The 23,847-nt window shown below is 37.0% G+C and overlaps 1 protein-coding gene across 5 annotated transcripts in view; it reads right to left on the minus strand.

Annotated features, from left to right (window-relative positions):
* Positions 1 to 23,847, minus strand: part of LOC110288164 (complement factor H) — a 115,169-nt gene that overhangs the window by 66,677 nt on the left and 24,645 nt on the right. For 3 of the 5 annotated variants that reach the window (XM_085841600.1, XM_085841593.1, XM_085841590.1), the window contains exons 2-4: positions 8,526 to 8,699; positions 2,038 to 2,232; positions 1,489 to 1,665 (exon numbers count right to left, since the gene is read on the minus strand). In XM_085841600.1, coding sequence (XP_085697726.1) covers positions 1,489 to 1,665; positions 2,038 to 2,232; positions 8,526 to 8,699 — 546 coding nt within the window. The remainder of the gene's footprint in view (positions 1 to 1,488; positions 1,666 to 2,037; positions 2,233 to 8,525; positions 8,700 to 23,847) is intronic. The other 2 variants (XM_085841599.1, XM_085841595.1) reach the window with 1 other exon arrangement.

Below are 23,847 nucleotides of genomic sequence, written 5' to 3' on the forward strand. Positions count from 1 at the left end.
TGATTTTTTCATAGGTAAGTCCTTGGAATATGAGCATAAAGCTTTCAGTTCCTTTAAGATATTTTGAGTTACTTGAAGGAAGAAAACTAAATCAATCTGCCTTAATAGGACTTTAAAAAGTAAAAAGACCTGAAATATTTTTAAAATATTGTATATTCATATATTTCAGACCAATTTACAAAAACTCTAGAAAGAATATGTAAAATTAAGGTTATAAGCAAAGCTAGTATAAAAGAAAAACTACCAAATAAAAACACAGTAAACATTTTAAATGGATCAATAATGTTAATCTTTTAAAATTTTAAATAAATAAAGATAAAAATTCTTGGAAATTAAATAAATAAAGGACAAGTGTCTAAAAAAGAATGAGGCTAAAAAAAGTTTCTCATTAGAAAGTGGTATAATAAAAGGCAATTGACAAGCATTCAAAATCAGTCTATACTTTTAAATATGTGTGACGTTCATAAAAAGCAAGACAATAGTATACGATAATTTCAAAATTGTTCTGAAAATGCAAGATAATGGCAATCAAGTCCATATTAAAAAAAGTTGGCAGTACTAAGTCTAAAAAAACCCCAGTTCCATGACATGTATAAGTAAAAGATTATTTTTTAGAATTCTTTACTTTCCACCAAAACAATTACTAAAGTATAAATTAGAAGAAAACTAAATTTGAAAAATGGTCAAGCTGGGCATGGTGGCGTATGCCTTTAATCCTAGCACTTGGGAGGCAGAGGCAGGTAGATATCTGAGTTCGAGGCCAGCCTGGTCTACAAAGTGAGTACCAGGACAGCCAGGGCTACACAGAGAAACTGTCTCAAAAAACCAAACAAAAAAAAAAAAAAAAAAAAAAAAAAAAGAAAAAAGAAAAAAGAAAAAAGAAAAAAGAAAAAAGAAAAATGGTCAAGTATAAATTGACTTAGGATCATATTTTAAAATCCCAAGTGACATTAAAAGGAATGCATATCAACACTATGATGTTGTAACATTTTATAGATATTTCTTTTAAAAATAATAAATTGAGACATAGACATTTACAAGGACACACAACAAGAAAATTGGCACAACGTAAACAGATTGGTACAAAGATTGGAGAAAAACATCAAATCTGAACCATGCACACTACTCAAGAATTCCCTTCCCCATAACACATCATAGAGAATTCAGAGTTAATTAGCAGCTATTTAAAGTGTTAATATATGTCCATTGTGTTTAGCTATTTTGTTTAATGGTAAATTATAATTTTATAATTGTTTTGAGTCAAATGCTAAGTAAGCTAAAAGCACATACTACTATAAAATTAAGTTTGCTAAATGTTTTGTTGTATTATGGCTTAAGATAGACTAGGAGTGTTTAGGTTGTATATACTTCTCAAGAATCTTCAATATTCACTTATACACACTGGAAACAATGAAGCATTTTGCCACAGTAAATACAGAAGGGACAGAGAATCATGAGTATCTTGTGATGTAAGGGCTGGTTACTTACTGATACGAATGCATTTGGGAGGAGGGGACCAGCCATTCTCTGTACATATCATTGTGTCTTGACCATTTTGAAGACTATAGCCATTGTAACACTGGACTTTTACAGACTGACCCTGCACATATATTTTTTCCCAGTATGCAGATTCTCCATTCTCCACGTAATGGAAAACACATTTCCCTAAGAAACATAAAAAATAAAAAGTTCAAAAAAAAGTAAAAGCTTTCATTTGCTTAAGTTAAATGTTATCGTTCCAGCTGTTTAATGAGCATGCATTGCATTCAGAAATAAAATTAATAACAAATGTTTAAATGAGTAGCATGTATCTTTAGTTTGTAGAAATAAAATATGCAAGAGATAAAGGCATTTCCATAGTCCCTATTGTGTGTGTACATTTCATGAAGAGCTGCTCCCAAAGAACAGAAACTAGCCTTTTTGCTCACAAGTATTTTCGTTGGTCTTATGTTTGTCATGAGAAACATAACTGTAATTATGTATGTGCTTTCTCTTTAAAAGAGTTAAACATATTTAAATACAAAGACATTGGCTTACTTATGCATGGGACTTCAGGCTCCCACCCTTGTGCTGTGCAACGAAGGTAGTCCCAGGGATGCCCAGAAGGTGGTAAAAACCCATCGTTACACTTATAGCTGTACTTTTTTCCTATAGACACTGGGAAGTTGGGTCTCAGGCTCTCTTCATAATACAGCTGTCCATATTTGAATTGTGGAAATTCACAAGGTTTCACTTGAAGTTAAAAAAAAATTAAATAAAACAACCAGAAAAACACTCAAATCACATATAAAACTCTTGATTAGCAAATTACTTTTAATGAATTGAAAGAACAGTGGGGGTGTGGGACAAGGAAATAAGACAATAGAAAACATTGGCTTGTGAGAATGTCATTTCATATGAAATCAAGTTAGGGCTGATACTCCAACAGAGAAGAGGATTAGAGATGTTTGTTAATATCAAATATGATAACTCCTTATTTATAATTTCCACTGAAACTAAAATATAGTTTGAATATGGAATCATATGGAGCTAGTCCCATACCACTATATGAAATTCTGTATTGTTCACTATATTGTTTACATATAACATATGATTACTTCTTTTATGTATATAATAATTTGTGATTATTATTTATAATTTGTAATATTGAATGAGAACAATATCACTGTTTCATGAAGTATGTTTCTGCTTTAGGAAACCTCATGCAATATATTAAAAGTTATTTCAACGAATACATATATAGACAAACTAATTTCATTAGGCTTCCTCATTCATTTCAGTTTTTGATTTATGAGAAAAATTCTCCAGAATTCTTTATACATTTATCACATGGTTTAAAAACTGCAATTCCTTTTATAGTAAATGTTCTTCTTTAACATTTTTGAGAATCATACTTTTCATAGTATATCAATAAGTGAAGTAAGCTCACTAAGATTTTTTTTTTAAAAGTAACAAAAGGAGGCATGGTTCAGGGTAGCAATATCATTATTTCCACAGTCCTCAAAGTTTTACCTACTCTTCATTCTCCAGTGGGCACAGGAGAACATGTTTACCCTCTTTATACACAATTCTTGAAACAACATAGCATTCCTTAAAGTACATGATCACCTGAGGTGGTCAGTACCTAACTGAGCCTTGTTTGACATCTTACACTTTCAAAATGCAGGTTGTGGCTGCATCATCAGTGACTGTTGGACCAGTATCACAGTGTTGATATACTCTACTCAGCCTGCTGATCAATACATTTACCAGTTTTTCAACTGTTCTAAATATTATGAGCACATCTTAAGATCATCTAGTTTTTAATGTCTTCAGCCCCAAGATCTTCTAATTTTTATTGATAAGTCTCATCCTACTACATATTCAGCATGACATAAAAGATTGATTTCTGCAATCATGTGTAACACAGATTCATTGTCATTATCTTCTGTATTGTTCCACTTGTCCTTTTATATTGTATTTTCCCAAAAATACTAAAAGATTTGATGAAAATGATGAGTAAACATCCCTGAGGAGCAAGAACTACACATCTAAAATACAAAATATCGTGTAATGAAATTACAGAAAGATTAATCATCCTTTTCATATACAGGAAATATCAGAAAGTTCACTGTAAAATAAATAAAATTCAGATATATTCAAGCCACAGACAGTGCAGATATATTTGGGCAGATGTACATTTCAGAAACTCAAACTTAGTTGGGTTTCTGGCTCACTGTGCTACACAGATTCTTCACTTGTAATTGTAAAGCTACTCAAAAGGCCAGGGCAAGGATGTCATAAATTCTGAGTTAAGAGACACACATTAATTCTGCTATTAAATAAGTTGACTCAACAATGAATAAATAGATGGGAAAAGAAAATGAAGTTCTGTCAAAATAGTAATTAGAATAATAAATATTCAAAAAATTGAATACTGAAATCTGTGAGAGCAAAAGAGCAAGTAAAATATAAAGGCAAACCTATCAGAATATAGCTGACTTCTTATTGGAAACTCTGAAAGGAAGAAGGGCCTGGACATACTTTTAAAAAAACCACAATTCTATCCCAGACTAGAGTGGTCAGAAAAAATACTCAATAAACATAGAAGGAGAAAACAAGATATACCATGAGAATGCCAAATTTAAACAATATCTATCTAGAGCTGAGCCCTACAATAATTAATTGAAAGAAAAATTCCAACCAAGGTGATCAACTAAAACCAATAAATAAATAAGCTCTGCTCTAATACAAGCAGATCATCTACATCATAGGCAATAAATAACCTCACATGAGTAAAAGAAGACACACACACAATACACACACACACACACAAAACACCTACACACATACATATAACCACCAGCACAATCAAAATAACAGTAATTAACAGTCATGGTCACTGGAAGCTCTCAAAGTCAATGGATTCAATTCTCCAATAAAAATGGCACAGGCTGACAGAATGGATGAAAAAACATTATTCACCCTTTTCCTGCATACAAGAAATATACCTCAACATCAGAAATGGCTATTACACCATAGTAAAAGGCTAGAAAAGATTTTCCTAGCAAATATACCCAAGAAACAAGATCATTTTTCCATTCTAAATTCTAACAAAATAGAATTCAAGACAAATTAATCATTAGTGGTGCAGAAAGAAACTTCATACTAATCAAAAGGAGTATTTCATGTGTATGACATCTCATTTTTGAACATCTGCCCCAAATGCAAGGAAACCCATATTCATAAAAATATATAAAAGAAACATAGTAACAAAAATTTAGTAATTTTGAACATCTCAATTTTGAACATCTGCCCCAAATGCAAGGAAACCCACATTCATTAAAAAAATATATATATAAAAGAAACGAACTAAGTAAAAATTTACATAACTCCTATCGAACACTTTATCAGTCAAAGACTAAAACACCCCACTCCTAACAATGGACAGTTCATCCAGACAAAAATTAACAGGAAAAAAATGGAACTGAGAGGTATGATGAATCAAATGGCCTTAACAGAAATCTATTGAACATTTCACCCAAACTCAAAAGAATATACCTTTGTCTCAACACCTCACAGAACTTTCTCTAAAACAGACCATAAACTATGTCACAAAGCTAGTCTCAACAAATACAAGAAAATTGAAATAATCCCTTATATCTTCTTGGACTACAGGGATTAAAGCTGAACTTCAACAACAACAGAAAGCCCATAAACTCATGGAAACTGAACAATGCTCTTCTGAATGACCACAGGGTAAAGGAAGAAATAAATAATTTAAGACATCTAGTATTCAATGAAAATGAAGGCACAGAATACCAAATATATGAGACACAATGAAAGTGGTGTCAAGGGGAAAGTTCATAGTACTAAGTGCTTTCATAAAGACAGCAGAAAGATCTCAAAGATCTCATACTAGTGACTTAACAGCACACCTGAAAGCTCTGGAAGAGGAGTTGACAGCAGAGAGTAAACCAGCTTGGATATAAGAAACATTATAGGGCTGAAATCAATAAAATAGAATCAAAGAAAAAAAGATGCTTCTTTGAGAAAATCAACAATACAGACAAACCCTTAGCCAAACTAAGTAAAAGGCAGAGAGAATAAAGAAACTAACAAAGTCAGTAATGAAAACAGGGACATGACCCCATAAAGAGTTTGGGACACCAAAGTAGACATAAAACCTTCAACCTACAATTTGTCTTGCCAGAATGATGTGCTGGGTTAAAGGTGGCACAGGAATTCAGGGAGTGGATAACCAATGACAGATACAGTTTGATACCCATGCCATGAGAGTTACACTCTCCCCTGTCACTGACTTGAGGACCAGAAACAAGAGGCTATATGGACCAGAGACCTAGAATAGATCCAAACATGACTGTTAAAGAAAAAAAGTCAATACAATAATGCCTAATGATACTCTGCTATACTCATAGACTGGTACCCAGCCCAGTCATCATCAGAGAGGCTTCACCCAGCAACTGATGGAAACAGATGCAAAGACCCACAGCCAAACAATTATAGGATTTTTGACAACATTGTGAACCCCAAGATTATGTTGTTTACAGGAAAAATCTGTTTTCTAGTGAGGTGTAGCTCAGCCTTAGTACACAACTTTAATCCCTCTGGCTGTAATACAGACAAGTCCTTACTACACACCTTTAATCCAAAACAATGAAGGTAATGTTAGTTTGTAGAAGGAAGTACTCATGTTTGAAAGAAATGTCAAATTGAGTCTCAGACAACTTGATAAATCAAAGAAAGATTTAACAGAATAGGAAATGTTCAAGTCTCATGAGAACAGAGAGAAAAGAGAGGCTACTTAAGAGAAAGCAGCACAGAAGAAGAGGCTGGGAGACCGTTTAACTCGGACAGGTTGCAGAGACAGAACAAGCTAGTCACAACTGAAGTTGGGAGGAGCTAGAATATGAGAAGGAGCCAGAGGATTAGAACAGATTGCCAGGGTTAATTTGATGCCCAGCAGAGCACAAAGTCAAAGGCTCAGAGAGAAACCAGATTGATTCAGTCAGTTTGCAGAGGAGTTTAAGCCAGAACAGTTGAGTTGAATGAGCCAGGCAGAGGTCAACAAGTACTAGCAAGGTGTGGACTTACACACCAGTAAGTCTCAAAGGCTGAAATCATTCTTGGTCTAGATAAGATCGTACATGGATGGATGTAGCTCATGGTAAATGAAAGTGTACAGGACTAGGCCTAGGTTAGCAGAGAGAAGCATTAAGTCTATGAGAAAATTACTCAGGAGAAAAAAAGTTACTTTTGTGCTGAATATTAGACATTGTTTGGAGAATCCTGCAGAAGATGGGGAAGAAAGATTATAGGAGCTGGAATTATCAAGGATACCACAAGAAAACTCAGAGTCAAGTAACCTGGACTCTTGGGATTTCACAGAGATTCAACTGACAATCAGGGAGCCTGAATCTAACCTATGTCCTCTAAATATATGTTATAGTTGTATAGCTTGGTGTTTTTGTGGGATTCCTAACAGAGGGAGTGTCGGTTGATTTTTGATTCTTTTCCCTACTTTGTGTAACCTTGTCCTCATACCGAGTTGCCTCATCCTGCCAAAATATAAGCAGAAATGCCTAATCTTATTGAAATCTGATATGGCATAGTCGTTGATATCCCTGGGGGCCTCCCAGTTTTGATGGGAAATGGAGGAGGGAGGGATGGGGAGGAATGAGGTTGATGGGATGGAGGAGTTGGAAAGCTGAGGTAATATATGAGAAAATAAATTTTATATAAAAAATCCTAATGGCAAAAACAAATAATAAATAAATAGAAACAATAAAAAGAAATAAAAGAAAATTTGTAAGAGAACTAATTAAAAAAATTAAACTCAACTTTCTTACAATTATAGTATTAATGCTATTTCTTAGTGGAAATAGCTTCTTTCATTTTTATGAGTTAGATATTATAGATTTTCCAAATTCTCATCTCAGTTAAAAGCTTGGTTTTTCATTACTGGTGCTATTGGAAAGGATATAAATTTCAGAGTTTCTGGACACACTGAAATAATTAAGTCATTGGGTCTATGCCTTTGAAGGGGATATTGGGATCTTGGCCATTCCCTTATATCTCTTTGGTGGTGTGTCAGGCAAGCAGTTTTGACTTACCACTTATTTTCTGACATAAAGATGCTCCTGATGCAGATAGGCAAAAAAAAATTGAAAAGAATAGAGTAGCCCAGAAATTACATACTCTGGATTCAATATAACACAGTGGTTGGTATACATGTGATGAGAAGCCACTGACATTGTTCAAAGCAATGCTCTCCAGATAGAGAAACATAATTCCCTTCTTCACATGCGTGTTGAACTCAGTATATAAGAAACAGCCATGGCCAAAACATTGTATGCTCCATGTAGCTCATGGATGGATTCTAGACTCCTACTGTATTTCTGATCAGTAACTCTAAGGCAAGTTAGCTTTTGTGAAACAATCTATGCAGAGGCTTATCTGATAAGGAACTGAGCCCTCTTGCCAAATCCTAGTGTGTGTGGCATGTTGGACATAGTGCCTAGCAAAGTCGCCTGATGACTGACATTCAAGAATATCTGACAGCAACGCACTGATTCAGAGCCATTAGCCAAGTCATCTTCAAATCTGGCTGACAAAAAGGAAGGGACAACAAAGGTTTGTTATGAGGCAAATAGTACTGAGATTTACTATGATGCAAATAAATAAGTAAAATAAATTTTTACATGACAATATTCTTACCCAATAATTTATTACAAATCTTAGAAAATTATTAATTAGAAAAATGTATTTATTCACATATATTTTTATTTAAGGTACAGTAAATTAAAAATTTTAGTTTTCTATAATGTATTTTAAATATTACTTGGAATCTTAAATTCTAATATTACTTATACTATTACATTAAATATTTACTTTCAAAACTAAAATATTTCTAAGGGTTGTACATAAATAAAAATTAAATATTTGCTGTTACTGTATTTTCATCTGTGCATAGTTAATAGGCTAATTTCAGGGTCATGGAGATTAAAGACGTAAGTGAAGCTTACAGGTACATCTTGGAACAGGGATCCAGCCAGTTAGTGTACACTTTGAAACTGTTGATTCAGTTACAGGATAGAAGCCATAATTACATTTATATCTGATTTCATCATCAGTTCTGTGTATAATCCTGTGAGGTGTGTAGATACCATTTGGAATATAAGGAGGCGAGCATGTCTTTTCTGAAAAGAAGCAGATATAAATAATGAGAAATATTCAATCTCACTAAGATTAAGAATATAAAAACTAAACAGCAGATACCATTTATTTCTATTGATAAATGTAAAATTGGCATTGAAATGAATGCATCTTCACATATTTAATGAATCAGTCAGGTTTCTTCTCTCTCCTCCTGTTGTATGTGTTCCTCTCTGGTATGAATTCTTCTCTATTGATGCCATCATATATAGTACTTCATGATTCTAAAGTTGACAATAACTTCATCAGATAGATATTTAGAGCAAGGAACATTATTCCTTCTACTTTCTAATTCTATGATCGAAATTGCTTGTCTTGATTCTCATTTGGGCTATTTATTAATAGCCACAGGTACAATTTTATACCTCTTTCTCTTTGAATTAAACATTTCCTTTGACTTATTTGGGAAAACATATTGAATAAGGAAGAAACAGCATAATTTTTGACTTTCAAAAATCATGAATCTAAACTCCTGATACACCAAGCCATTCCTCAAATGTGCATTTTAAGTTTTGTGATTTGTGTGTCTTAAGTCATCTTTGCCTAGATCTGCTAACTCATACCATTGCTACATTAGAAAATTATTTTTAATTGACTACAGTTTCCGCATAAATAAATTTATTTGCCTTATAGTTGGTTTATATGTGCATGTACTTTTCATTACTGTTTTTACTTCTGGACTTTGTGGCATTCAAGCAAACGTCTGTAATTAAAAGGTGCCCCTTATGGTAATAATTCTGTAGTTTAAATAAAAAATCATAGAAGTGAATGACTCAGGCCTATATGCAGAATTCAAAGGGATGTTCAGTTTATAAATTGACAATCTCTATCATTAACCTTTCTTCAGTCCATGTTTTTCCACCTAAATCTAATATTTTAATTTATAAAAGAAAGGTATTAAGATAGAAATCTCGACATTTTCTTCACAATTCATTCTTAGACACAGTATGGTACAGAATCCTTTAGTTTTAAGTATTATTTAAATAGTTTTTTTTTCCTTTCCATATATACCTCTAATGTGCAAACCTAGGCCCTGAAGGGATGGCAGCAATATTTCCACTGGTCTTAAATTTGTGTCAGAGTATACCTGTATTTTTTTTTTTTTGTAATTCAATTTATATCCTGATTGAAGCCCTATCCTCTCCTCCTAGTCTCTCCACATATCGCCCCTTGCCATGTTCCCTCTATCCCTTCTCCTCTGAAAAGGGGAAGAGCCTCCTGGGTGCCAGCCTACTTGAGCACATAAAGTTACTTCAGGACTAGGCACATCCTCTCTCACCGAGGCCAGACAAGGCAGCCCAGTTAAGTGGAACAGGATCCACAAGCAGGCAACTAAGTCATGGATAGCCCCTATTTAAGTTTTTGGGGTTCCTCATGAAGACAGATAATATACATGCATAGTAATAAAAACCTGATCTAAAATAATAATAATAATATATGATTACTGTCATGGTTTGAACATACTTGGCCCAGGGAGTGGGACTATTGGGAGGTATGTCCTTGTTGGAATAGGTGTGGGCGAATTGGAGGAAATGTGTCACTGTTTGGATGGGCTTTGCCCATCTTCTCCTGACTGCCTTTGTAACTAGATGTAGACCTCTCTGTGCCTTCAATGCCGTGCTTGCCTGGCTGCTGGCAGGCTATCCCCTTGATGATAATAGACTGAACCTCTGAACTCATAAGCTAGCCCCCAATGGAATGTTGTCCTCTATAAGAGTTTCTTTGGTCATGGTGTCTCTTCACAGCAAAACACCCTAAGGTAACTACTTAAATCAAGTGTGTCTCCTAATTTGTATGCCATTTAACATTAATTTTGAATTAGGAACAAAAAGTGTGTTCCTCATTTTTTTTCTCTTCATCATACTCTGACTGTCATATTTTAATACGGCCATTATAGTTTATGTTTTTCTATTTAGGTTTTCTTAATAATATAGCTTAACTCAGTATCTTTTTAAACTAAAGTGCTAAGATACTAAACAACAATGATATGGCCAAGTATTTGAGAGGACAAGCAAACAATATAGGAAGAACTTCGTAAAACTGATTAAGAACAAAAATACTTTTGGAGATTACCCTAAGCTGTCAACATAAGTCCCTGATGATGTCTGATTAACTATCTGTAGTTAACTGTTCAAATGTATGGTACCTTTTAACCCTTGTATATTTCCCCTGTACAGTTTTCTTATTTCAAATGTTTAGTAGAAACATTTAGAATGCAATACTTCAAGCTCAGTTCTCTTATATTGTAAAGTCAATTTTGCAAAATGGATTCTGTAAAGAAAACAGATGCATCAAAATAAATTATTCAGGAGATTGTGATATTTTTCATTATTCCTGCTTGTCATTAGAAAGTTTCTACTATATGTTAGAGATACAAATGATTTGAGAAGTTGTTGTAACCCCCTGGTCTGGCTATGATCAGCTGGAAGAAAGGTTACTTATTTTCATGTTATCTTATTTTAATTTTGGTGTCTTATGGAGTCCAAGATTCTTGTAAAGTCAGCTGCAACAAATTGTGTATTCGGCTATATACTGTCAAAGAGATTAAAGTGCCTTGGTTTAGAGATAATTGTACATTAACTCAGATAAACTCTTTTTCGCTCCAGGAAAACAAAGGCAATACTTATTACACATAGCTGACGTACAAAGAGATGCAGTATGTTTATTAATAAGAAACTACTTTTCATCCAGAATTACAAATCTTTCTTCAGTAAAACAAAGTCCATTGTCAGAGATTTGTATGCCTACATGAATTAGGATGCAGATCTCCTTATTTTTATTATCAATCTCTTATTTACTATCTAGTGACAGTGACCTCTGATACCTCTCTTCCAAAGGTAAAAGACCCCCAAGAACACAGTACTAAACTTTTACTATTTCACTTATAATCGTGTTTGAGAAATACTCAAAAGGAAATTTTTGTGGAGAGTCTTTTTCTCCTCCTGCCTCTTTTCTTCACACCCTCTATTCTCTCCCTCCCCTGACACTCCTCCCCTCTCTCCTAGTGTTCAAAATAAGCAAGCCTAGGTAGCATGTACAGAAAGACAGACAGTTGAAAAAGCAAATATATTTCTCAGTTTGAAAGCAAATATATGCCAAGGAAGAGTTAGAGAATAGAAATGACAGAAAAACTTGACCATAAACTCAAGTCAGCAAAAAAAAACCCCAAATCCCTCTTCTAAGTAATTAATTCAGTAATACTGACATAGCAATAGAAAAGTGAGTGGGAAGAGATCCTCGGGTGCTCTTCTGTCATTGTGTGCTTTATTCCTTAGGGGATATCAGGCTTAAGAGTGATACACATTTACTATAGACTGTTAGATAAAAGAAAATATATGGATGCAGATAGGCAAAAAATTGAAAAGAATGGAGTATCCCAGAAATTAAATACTCTTTTTTATTTTTAATATTTTTTTATTACGTATTTTCCTCAATTACATTTTCAATGCTATCCCAAAAGTCCCCCATACCCCCACTTCCCTACCCACCCATTCCCATTCTTTTGGCCCTGGCATTACCCTGTATTGGGGCATATAAAGTTTGTATGTCCAATGGGCCTCTTTTTCCAGTGATGGCCGACTAAGCCATCTTTCGATACATATGCAGCTAGAGACAAGAGCTCCGGGGTACTGGTTAGTTCATCATGTTGTTCCCCCTATAGGGTTGCAGATCCCTTTAACTCCTTGGGTACTTTCTCTAGCTTCTCCATTGGGAGCCCTGTGATCCATCCAATAGCTGACTGTGAGCAAGATATAAGATACAATTTGCTAAACGCATGAAACTCAAGAAGAATGAAGACCAAAGTGTGGACACTATGCCCCTTCTTTGAATTGGGAACAAAACACCCATGGAAGGAGTTACAGAGACAAAGTTTGGAGCTGTGATGAAAGGATGGACCATCTAGAGACTGCCATATCTAGGGATCCATCCCATAATCAGCTTCCAAACACTGACACCATTTCATACACTAGCAAGATTTTGCTGAAAGGACCCAGATATAGCTGTCTCTTGTGAGACTATGCCGGGGCCTAGCAAACACAGAAATTAAATACTCTTGATTCAATATAACACAGTGGTATACATGGGTTGAGAAGCTACTGTCATGGTTCAAAGCAACTCTCTCCAGATAGAGAAACATAATTCCCTTCTTCAGATGCATGTTGAACTCAGTATATAAGAAATAGCCACGGCCAAACATTGTATGCTCCATGTAGCTCATGGGTGGATTCTAGACTCCTACTGTATCTCTAATCAGTAACTCTAATGCAAGTTAGCTTTTGTGAAACAACCTATGCAGAGGCTTATCTGATAAGGAACTTAGCTCACTTGCCAAATCCTAGTTATAGACTCCCTCAGCCTTGAAGCATGCTGATCCAGACTTTCATCTTGCTCTCACTAAGGAGATTACCTACGGTAGAGCCTTCTGACCTCGATGGTTCTTTTTGCTCTTCTCCAAGACTCTGCTTCCTGCTGAAAGGTCCTTGAGATGACCCTGTAGATCACCTACAGGCTGACTCCAGGAACCAAGAATGGGCTGGCGGGGGGTGGGCCTACCCTCTTTATAAGCTCGGACTCTTAGTAAACTTTAGAGGCTTTGAACAGAAAGATTTGTCTTGGCCTTGTTCTTTTCTCACCATCTGATCTCTTTCAGCCCCAGCCCACCTTTCAGGGGAACCCAATTCACGTGGCCGCAGCCAGGTACAGTTGGTGCCCAGCACACGGGTCCTGAACACTGCAGGACAGACTGAGGAAATACTGACTTATGTGGAGCTCCACGAGAAGGGAAGAACAAGAAGATCATATTGAGCACAGTGAGCAGCAGGTATTCATGATGTCGCTGGCTTTAAACTTCATCTTTTTTAAATTGTTGCTGTAGGTGCGATAGGATATGGGCTAAGTTGGGACAGTGTTGACCCAGCACTGATTCCACTTAGGGTTGGTTAGTGGAAAATCGGATCAGAAAATTCTAAACAGGCATTTGTCTGCAGCCTCCAAGATCTGCTTCAGGCGAGAGGAGTATGGTTTGAAAAACATTTGTTAGAAGATTTCTCAGGTTGGTGCCAGGACTCCACCGAACTTAGGAACTTAGTCTGCACAGGTGAGAGTGTGCACCACAGAAGCTGACAGCTTCTGTGAACTGCCAAAGCAACACAGCATCTGGGAAAGGTCCTGTTTTGGGCCTTCTTCTTCGGCCAGGAGGAGGTCCAAACACCAGATATCTGTATACCTTCCCTATAAGAGGAGAACTTGTCAGCAGAGAGTGCTCTAACCACTGAAACTCAGAGGAGAGAGCCTGTCTCCCAGGTCTGCTGATAGACGGTAATCAGAATCACCAGAAGAACAATCTCTAAACAGAGACAATTATAACAACTCCAGAGATTACCAGATGGCTAAAGGTAAACATAAGAATCTTACTAACAGAAACCAAAACCACTCACCATCATCAGAACCCAGCACTCCCACTTCGCCCAGTCCAGGGCACCCCAACACACCTGAAAAGCTAGACCTGGATTTAAAAGCAAATCTCATGATGACGATAGAGGACATCAAGAAGGACTTTAATAACTCACTTAAAGAATTACAGGAGAACATTGTGAAAGAGTTACAAGTCCTTAAAGAAAAACAGGATAACACAATCAAACAGGTAGAAGTCCTTAAAGAAAAACAGGAAAACACATCCAAACAGATGATGGAAAGGAACAAAACCATACTAGACCTAAAAAGGGAAGTAGACTCAATAAAGAAAACCCAAAATAAGGCAACACGGGAGATAGAAACCCTAGGAAAGAAATCTGGAACCATAGATGCGAGCATCAGCAACAGAATACAAGTGATGGAAGAGAGAATCTCAGGTGCAGAAGACTCCATAGAGAACATCGGCACAACAATCAAGGAAAATGGAAAATGCAAAAAGATCCTAACTCAAAACATCCAGGAAATACAAGACACAATGAGAAGACCAAACCTATGGATAATAGGAGTGGATGAGAATGAAGATTTTCAACTCAAAGGACCAGCAAGCATCTTCAACAAAATTATAGAAGAAAACTTCCCAAATCTAAGAAAGAGATGCCCATGAACATACAAGAAGCCTACAGAACTCCAAATAGGCTGGACCAGAAAAGAAATACCTCCCTACACATAATAATCAGAACAACAAATGCACTAAATAAAGATAGAATACTAAAAGCAGTAAGAGAAAAAGGCCAAGTAACATATAAAGGCAAGCCTATTAGAATTACACCATATTTTTCACCAGAGACTATGAAAGCCAAAAGATCCTGGACAGATGTTATACAAACACTAAAAGAACACAAATTCCAGCCCAGGCTACTATACCCAGCCAAACTCTCAATTAACATAGATGGAGAAACCAAAGTATTCCACGAAAAAACCAAATTCACACATTATATCTCCAGGAATCCAGCCCTTCAAAGGATAATAACAGAAAAAAACCAATACAAGGACGGGAACCACGCCCTAGAAACAACAAGAAGGTAATCCCTCAACAAACCTAAAAGAAGACAGCCACAAGAACAGAATGCCAACTTTAACAACAAAAATAACAGGAAACAACAATTACTTTTCCTTAATATCTCTTAATATCAATGGACTCAACTCCCCGATAAAAAGACATAGACTAACAAACTGGCTACAAAAACAAGACCCAACATTTTGCTGCTTACAGGAAACTCATCTCAGAGAAAAAGATAGACACTACCTCAGAATGAAAGGCTGGAAAACAATTTTCCAAGCAAATGGTAGGGAGAAACAAGCTGGAGTAGCCATTATAATATCTGATAAGATTGACTTCCAACCCAAAGTCATCAAAAAAGACAAGGAAGGGCACTTCATTCTCATCAAAGATAAAATCCTCCAAGAGGAACTATCAATCCTGAATATCTATGCTCCAAATACAAAGGCAGCCACATTCATTAAAGAAACTTTAGTAAATCTCAAAGAACACATTGCACCTCATACAATAATAGTGGGAGACTTCAACACACCACTTTCACCAATGGACAGATCATGGAAACAGAAACTAAACAGGGACACAGTGAAACTAACAGAAGTTATGAATCAAATGGATCTGGCAGATATTTACAGAAAATTTTACCCTAAAAAAAAAGGATATACCTTCTTCTCAGCACCTCATGGTACCTTCTCCAAAATTGACACCGTAATTGGTCAAAAAAGGCCTCAACAGATACAAAAATATTGAAATTGTCCCATGCATCCTATCAGATCACCATGGACTAAGGCTGATCTTCAATAACAAATAATAGAAAGCCAACATTCACGTGGAAACTGAACAACACCCTTCTCAATGATACCTTGGTCAAGGAAGGAATAAAGAAAGAAATTAAGGACTTTTTAGAGTTCAATGAAAATGAAGCCACAACATACCCAAACTTATGGGACGCAATGAATGCATTTCTAAGAGGAAAACTCATAGCTCTGAGTGCCTACAAAAAGAAACTAGAGAGAGCACACATTAGCAGCTTGACAACACACCTAAAAGCACTAGAACAAAAGGAAGCAAATTCACCCAAGAGGAGTAGAAGGCAGGAAATAATCAAACTCAGGGGCGAAATCAATCAAGTGGAAACAAGAAGAACTATTCAAAGAATCAACCAATCAAGGAGCTGGTTCTTTGAGAAAATCAACAAGATAGATAATCCCTTAGCCAGACTCACTAGAGGGCACAGGGAAAGCATTCTAATTAACAAAATCAGAAATGAAAAAGGAGACATAACAACAGATCCTGAAGACATCCAAACCACCATCAGATCCTTCTACCAAAGGCTATACTCAACAAACCTGGAGAACCTGGATGAAATGGAGAAGTTCCTAGACAGATATCAGGTCCCAAGGTTGAATCAAGATCAGGTTAATGATCTAAACAGCCCTATATCCCCCAAAGAAATAGAAGCAGTCATTAATAGTCTCCCAACCAAAAAAAGCCCAGGATCAGATGGGTTTAGTGCAGAGTTCTATCAGACATTCAAAGAAGATCTAATCCCAGTTCTTCACAAACTATTCCACAAAATAGAAACAGAAGGTACTCTACCCAACTCATTCTATGAAGCCACAATTACTCTGATACCTAAACCACAAAAAGACCCAACAAAGATAGAAAACTTCAGAGCAATATCCCTTATGAATATAGATGCAAAAATCCTCAATAAAGTTCTTGCTAACCGAATCCAAGTACACATCAAAACAATCATCCATCCTGACCAAATAGGTTTCATCCCAGGGATGCAGGGATGGTTCAATATACGGAAATCCATCAATGTAATCCAGTATATAAACAAACTCAAAGACAAAAACCACATGGTCATCTCGTTAGATGTGGAAAAAGAATTTGCCAATGTCCAACACCCATTCATGATAAAAGTCTTGGAAAGATCAGGAATTCAAGGCCCATACCTAAACATGATAAAACAATCTACAGCAAACCAGTAGCCAACATCAAAGTAAATGGTCAGAAGCTTGAAGCAAACCCTCTAAAATCAGAGACTAGACAAGGCTGTCCACTTTCTCCATACCTATTCAACATTGTACTTGAAGTCCTAGCCAGAGCAATTCGACAACAAAAGGAGATCAAAGGGATACAAGTTGGAAAAGATGAAGTCAAAATATCACTTTTTGCAGATGATATAATAGTATATATAAGTGACCCTAAAAATTCCACCAGAGAACTACTAAACCTGATAAACAGCTTCGGTGAAGTAGCTGGATATAAAATTAACTCAAACAAATCAATGGCCTTTCTCTACACAAAGAATAAACAGGCTGAGAAAGAAATTAGGGAAACAACACCCTTCTCAATAGTCACAAATAATATAAAATATCTTGGCGTGACTCTAACTAAGGAAGCAAAAGATCTGTATAATAAAAACTTCAAGTCTCTGAAGAAAGAAATTCTAGAAGATCTCAGAAGATGGAAAGATCTCCCATGCTCATCGATTGGCAGGATCAACATTGTAAAAATGGCTATCTTGCCAAAAGCAATCTACAGATTCAATGCAATGCCCATCAAAATTCCAACTCAATTCTTCAACCAATTAGAAAGTGCAATCTGCAAATTCATCTAGAATAACAAAAAACCTAGGATAGCAAAAACTCTTCTCAAGGATAAAAGAACCTCTGGTGGAATCACCATGCTGGATCTAAAGCTTTACTACAGAGCAATTGTGATAAAAACGGCGTGGAACTGGTATAGTGACAGACAAGTAGACCAATGGAATAGAATTGAAGACCCAGAAATGAACCCACACACCTATGGTCACTTGATCTTCAACAAGGGAGCTAAAACCATCCAGTGGAAGAAAGACAGCATTTTCAACAAATGGTGCTGGCACAACTGGTTGTTATCATGTAGAAGAATATGAATCAATCCATTCCTATCTCCTTGTACTAAGGTCAAGTCTAAGTGGATCAAGGAACCTCACATAAAACCAGAGACACTGAAACTTATAGAGGAGAAAGTGGGGAAAATCCTTGAAGATATGGGCACAGGGGAAAAATTCTTGAATAGAACAGCAATGGCTTGTGCTATAAGATCGAGAACTGACAAGTGGGACCTCATGAAACTGCAAATCTTCTGCAAAGCAAAAGACACCATCAATCAGACAAAAAAACTACTAACAGATTGGGAAAGGATCTTTACCTATCCTAAATCAGATAAGGGACAAATATCCAATATATATAAAGAACTCAAGAAGGTGGACTCCCGAAAATCAAATAACCCCATTAAAAAATGGAGCTCAGAACTGAACAAAGAATTCTCACCTGAGGAATACTGAAAGGCAGAGAAGCACTTGAAAAAATGTTCAACATCCTTAACCATCAGGGAAATGCAAATCAAAACAACCCTGAGATTCCATCTCACACCAGTCAGAATGGCTAAGATCAAAAATTCATGTCACAGCAGATGCTGGCGAGGATGTGGAGAAAGAGGAACACTCCTCCATTGTTGGTGGGATTGCAAGCTTGTACAACCACTCTGGAAATCATTCTGGCGGTTCCTCAGAAAATTGGACATAGTACTACCGGAGGATCCAGCAATACCTCTCCTGGGCATATATCCAGAAGTTGTCCCAACCGGTAAGAAGGACACATGCTCCACTATGTTCATAGCAGCCTTATTTATAATAGCCAGAAGCTGGAAAGAAGCCAGATGCCCCTCAACAGAGGAATGGATATAGAAAATGTGGTACATTTACACAATGGAGTACTACCCAGCTATTAAAAAAATGAATTTATGAAATTCCTAGCCAAATGGATGGACCTGGAGGGCATCATCTTGAGTGAGGTAACACAATCACAAAGGAACTCGCACAATATGTACTCACTGATAAGTGGATATTAGCCCAAAACTTAGGATACCCAAGATATAAGATACAATTTGCTAGACGCATGAAACTCAGGAAGAATGAAGACCAAAGTGTGGACACTATGCCCCTTCTTAGATTTGGGAACAAAACACCCAGGGAAGGAGTTACAGAGACAAAGTTTAGAGCCGTGATGAAAGGATGGACCATCTAGAGACTGCCATATCCAGGGATCCATCCCATAATCAGCTTCCAAATGCTGACACCATTGCATACACTAGCAAGATTTTGCTGAAAGGACCCAGATATAGCTGTCTCTTGTGAGACTATGCCGGGGCCTGGCAAACATAGATGTGGATGCTCACAGTCAGCTATTGGATAGATCACAGGGCTCCCAATGGAGAAGCTAGAGAAAGTACCCAAGGAGCTAAAGGGAACTGCAACCCTATAGTTGGAACAACATGATGAACTAACTAGTACCCCAGAGCTCTTGTTTCTAGCTGCATATGTATCGAAAGATGGCCTAGTCGGCCATCACTGGAAAGAGAGGCCCATTGGACTTGCAAACTTTATATGCCCCAATATAGGGGAATGCCAGGGCCAAAAGAATGGGAATGGGTGGGTAGTGAAGTGGGGGGCGCTATGGGGGACTTTTGGGATAGCATTGGAAATGTAATTGAGGAAAATACGTAATAAAAAAAAATTAAAACAAAGATTCATAATACCTTTTTAAATTCTCAAAAAAAAAAAAAAAAAAAGAAGATTTCTCAGATTAGTTAGATTCTTGCTGCCCATGTTTCAGAAAAGAAAATAACTTTAGCCCAGCCCGGGAGCACTTTGCCTGAGCATCGGCAGCAGACATTTTGGTTCTGAACCGTGCCGAGAGTATTCTGCACATGTGAGAGTGTGGAATACAGAAGCTAACAGCTTCTGGGACAGGCGGGAGCCACAGAGCTTTTTTTTTTTTTTTTTTTTAAAGATCTATCCACTTATTATATGTAAGTACACTTTAGCTGTCTGCAGACACTCCAGAAGAGGGCGCCAGATCTCGCTACAGATGGCTGTGAGCCACCATGTGGTTGCTGGGATCTGAACTCTGGACCTTTGGAAGAGCATTCGGGTGCTCTTACCCACTGAGCCATCTCACCAGCCCCGCCACAGAGCTTTTAAGGCAGCCCGCTATTCGGGCCCCAGACATCCAGCCTCTTTCCCAGCCAGAGGATAGGGTCAGCCCGGCCTGGGAGCTCTTGGCCTGAGTATCTTTGGCAGACATCTTGGTTCCGGGACCAAGCCAAGAGTATTCTGCACAGGTGTGAGTGCGGAATACAGAAGCTAACAGCTTCTGGGACAGGCGGGAGCCACAGAGCTTCTAAGTCAGCACCCTTTTCGGGCCCCAGACATCTGGCCACTTTTCTGGCCAGAGGATAGGGGTCCACGCGGCATGGAAGCTCTTGGCCTGAGCATCATCTGCAGAAATCTTGGTTCCAGGACTCCTCCAGAAGTATTCTGCACAGGTGAGAGTGTAGAATACAGAAGATAACAGCTTCTGGGACAGGCCAAAGCAACTCAGCTTTGGGACAGGTTCTGTTTTGGGCCTTCATCTTCGGCCAGGAGGGAGGTCCTAATGCCAGGTATCTGTGCACCTCCCCTGTAAGAGGAGGCCTTGCCTGCAGAGAGTGCTCTGAATACTGACACTCAGAGGAGAGAGCTAGTCTCCAAGTTCTCCTGATAGAGGCTAACAGAATCACCAGAGGAACAAGCTCTAACCAGAGACAACTAAATGAACTAACTCCAGAGATTACTAGATGGAGAAAGGTAAACATAAGAATCTTACTAACAGAAACCAAGACCAAGCACCATCACCAAAACCCAGCACTCCCACCTCTCCCAGTCCAGGGCACCCCAACACACCCAAAAAGCTAGACCTGGACCTAAAAGCATATCTCATGGTAGAGGACATCAAGAAGAACCTTCATAACTCACTCAAACAAATACAGGGGAACACTGCTAAACAGATAGAATATCTTAAAGAGGAAGCACAAAAATCCCTTAAAGAATTACAGAAAACACGACCAAACAGGTGATGGAATTGAATACAACCATCCAAGACCTAAAAAGGGAAGTAGACACAATAAAGAAAACCCAAAGAGAGGCAACGCTGGAGATAGAAACCCTAGGAAAGAAATCTGGAACCATAGATACGAGCATCAGCAACAGAATACAAGAGATGGAAGAGAGAATCTGAGGTGCAAAAGACTCCATAGAGAACATTGGCACAACAATCAAAGAAAATACAAAATTCAAAAAGATCCTAACTCAAAACATCCAGGAAATCCAGGACACAATGAGAAGACCAAACCTAAGGATAATAGGAGTAGATGAGAATGAAGATTTTCAACTCAAAGGACCGGCAAATATCTTCAACAAAATTATAGAAGAAAACTTCCCAAAACTAAAGAAAGAGATGCCCATGATCATACAAGAAGCCTACAGAAATCCAAATAGACTGGACCAGAAAAGAAATTCCTCCCGACACATAATAATCAGAACAACACATGCACTTAATAAAGATAGAATATTAAAAGCAGTAAGGGAAAAGGGACAAGTAACATATAAAGGCAAGCCTATCAGAATTACACCAGATTTTTCACCAGAGACTATGAAAGCCAGAAGAGCTTGAACAGATGTTATACAGACACTAAGAGAACACAAATGCCAACCCAGCCAAACTTTCAATAACCTTAGATGGAGAAACAATAGTATTATACGACAAAATCTAATTCACATATTATCGTTCCCTGAATCCAGCCCTTCAAAGAATAATAACTGAAAAAAACTAATACAAGGATGGAAACCTCGTCCTAGAAAAAGCAAGAAGGTAATCCCTCAACAAACCTAAAATAAGACAGCCACAAGAACAGAATACCAACTTTAACAACAAAAATAATAGGAAGCAACAATTACTTTTCCTTAATATCTCTTAATATCATTGGACTCAGCTCCCCAATAAAAAGACACAGATTAATAGACTGGATATACACACAGGACCCAACATTTTGCTGCTTACAGGAAACACATGTCAGGAAAAAGATAGACACTATCTCAGAATGAAAGGCTGGAAAACAATTTTCCAAGCAAATGGTCTGAAGAAACAAGCTGGAATAGCCATTCTAATATCTAATAAAATTGACTTCCAACCCAAAGTCATCAAAAAAGACAAGGAGGGGCACTTCATACTCATCAAAGGTAAAATCCTCCAAGAAGCACTCTCAATTCTGAATATCTATGCTTCAAATGCAAGGGCAGCCACATTCATTAAAGAAACTTTAGTAAAGGTTAAAGCACACCTTGCACCTCACACAATAATAGTGGGAGACTTCAACACACCAATTTCACCAATGGACAGATCATGGAAACAGAAACTAAACATGGACACAGTGAAACTAACAGAAGTTATGAAACAAATGGATCTAACAGATATCTACAGAACATTTTATCCTAAAACAAAAGGATATACCTTCTCAGTACCTCATGATACCTTCTCCAAAATTGAACACATAATTGGACACAAAACAAGCCTCAATAGATACAAAAATTTTGAAATTATCCCATGCATCCTATAATATCGCCATGGACTAAGGCTGATCTTCAATAACAAAGGAATAATAGAAAGCCAACATTCACATGGAAACTGAACAACACTCTTCTCAATGATAACTTGGTCAAGGAAGGAATAAAGAAGTAAATTAAGGACTGTTTGGAGTTTAATGAAAATAAAGCCACAACATACCCAAACTTATGGGACACAATGAAAGCATTTCTAAGAGGAAAACTCATAGCTCTGAGTGACTTCAAAAATAAACTAGAGAGATCACACATTAGAAGCTTGACAACACACCTAAAAGCTCTAGAACAAAAGGAAGCAAATTCAACCAAGAGGAGTAGAAGGCAGGAAATAATCAAACTCAGGGGTGAAATCAACCTAGTGGAAACAAGAAGAACTATTCAAAGAATCAACCAAACGAGGAGCTGGTTCTTTGAGAAAATCAACAAGATAGATAAACCCTTAGCCAGACTCATTAGAGTGCACAGGGAAAGCATCCTAATTAACAAAATCAGAAATGAAAAGGGAAACATAACAACAGATCCTGAAGAAATCCAAAACACCATCAGTTCCTTCTACAAAAGGCTATACTCAACAAAACTGGAAATCCTGGATGAAATGGAGAAGTTTCTAGACAGATACCAGGTACCAAAGCTAAATCAAGATCAGGTTAATGATCTAAACAAGCCTCAATAGATACAAAAATATTGAAATTATCCCATGCATCCTATCAGATCAACATGGACTAAGGCTGATCTTCAATAACAAAATAAATAATAGAAAACCAACATTCATGTGGAAACTGAACAACACTCTGCTCAATGATACCGTGGTCAAGGAAGGAATAAAGAAAGAAATTAAGGACTTTTTGGAGTTTAATGAAAATAAAGCCACAACATACCCAAACTTATGGGACACAATGAAAGCATTTCTAAGAGGAAAACTCATAGCTCTGAGTTTCTTCAAAAAGAAACTAGAGAGATCACACATTAGCAGCTTGACAACAGACCAAAAGCTCTAGAACAAAAGGAAGCAAATTCACCCAAGAGGAATAGACGGCAGGAAATAATCAAACTCAGGGGAAAAATCAACCAAGTGAAAACAAGAAGAACTATTCCAAGAATCAACCAAAGGAGGAGCTGGTTCTTTGAGAAAATCAACATGATAGACAAACCCTTAGCCAGACTC

The sequence above is a fragment of the Mus caroli genome, unplaced genomic scaffold (assembly GCF_978045245.1).
Source record: "Mus caroli unplaced genomic scaffold, Mus_caroli_1 scaffold_1, whole genome shotgun sequence".
NCBI lineage: Eukaryota > Metazoa > Chordata > Mammalia > Rodentia > Muridae > Mus > Mus caroli.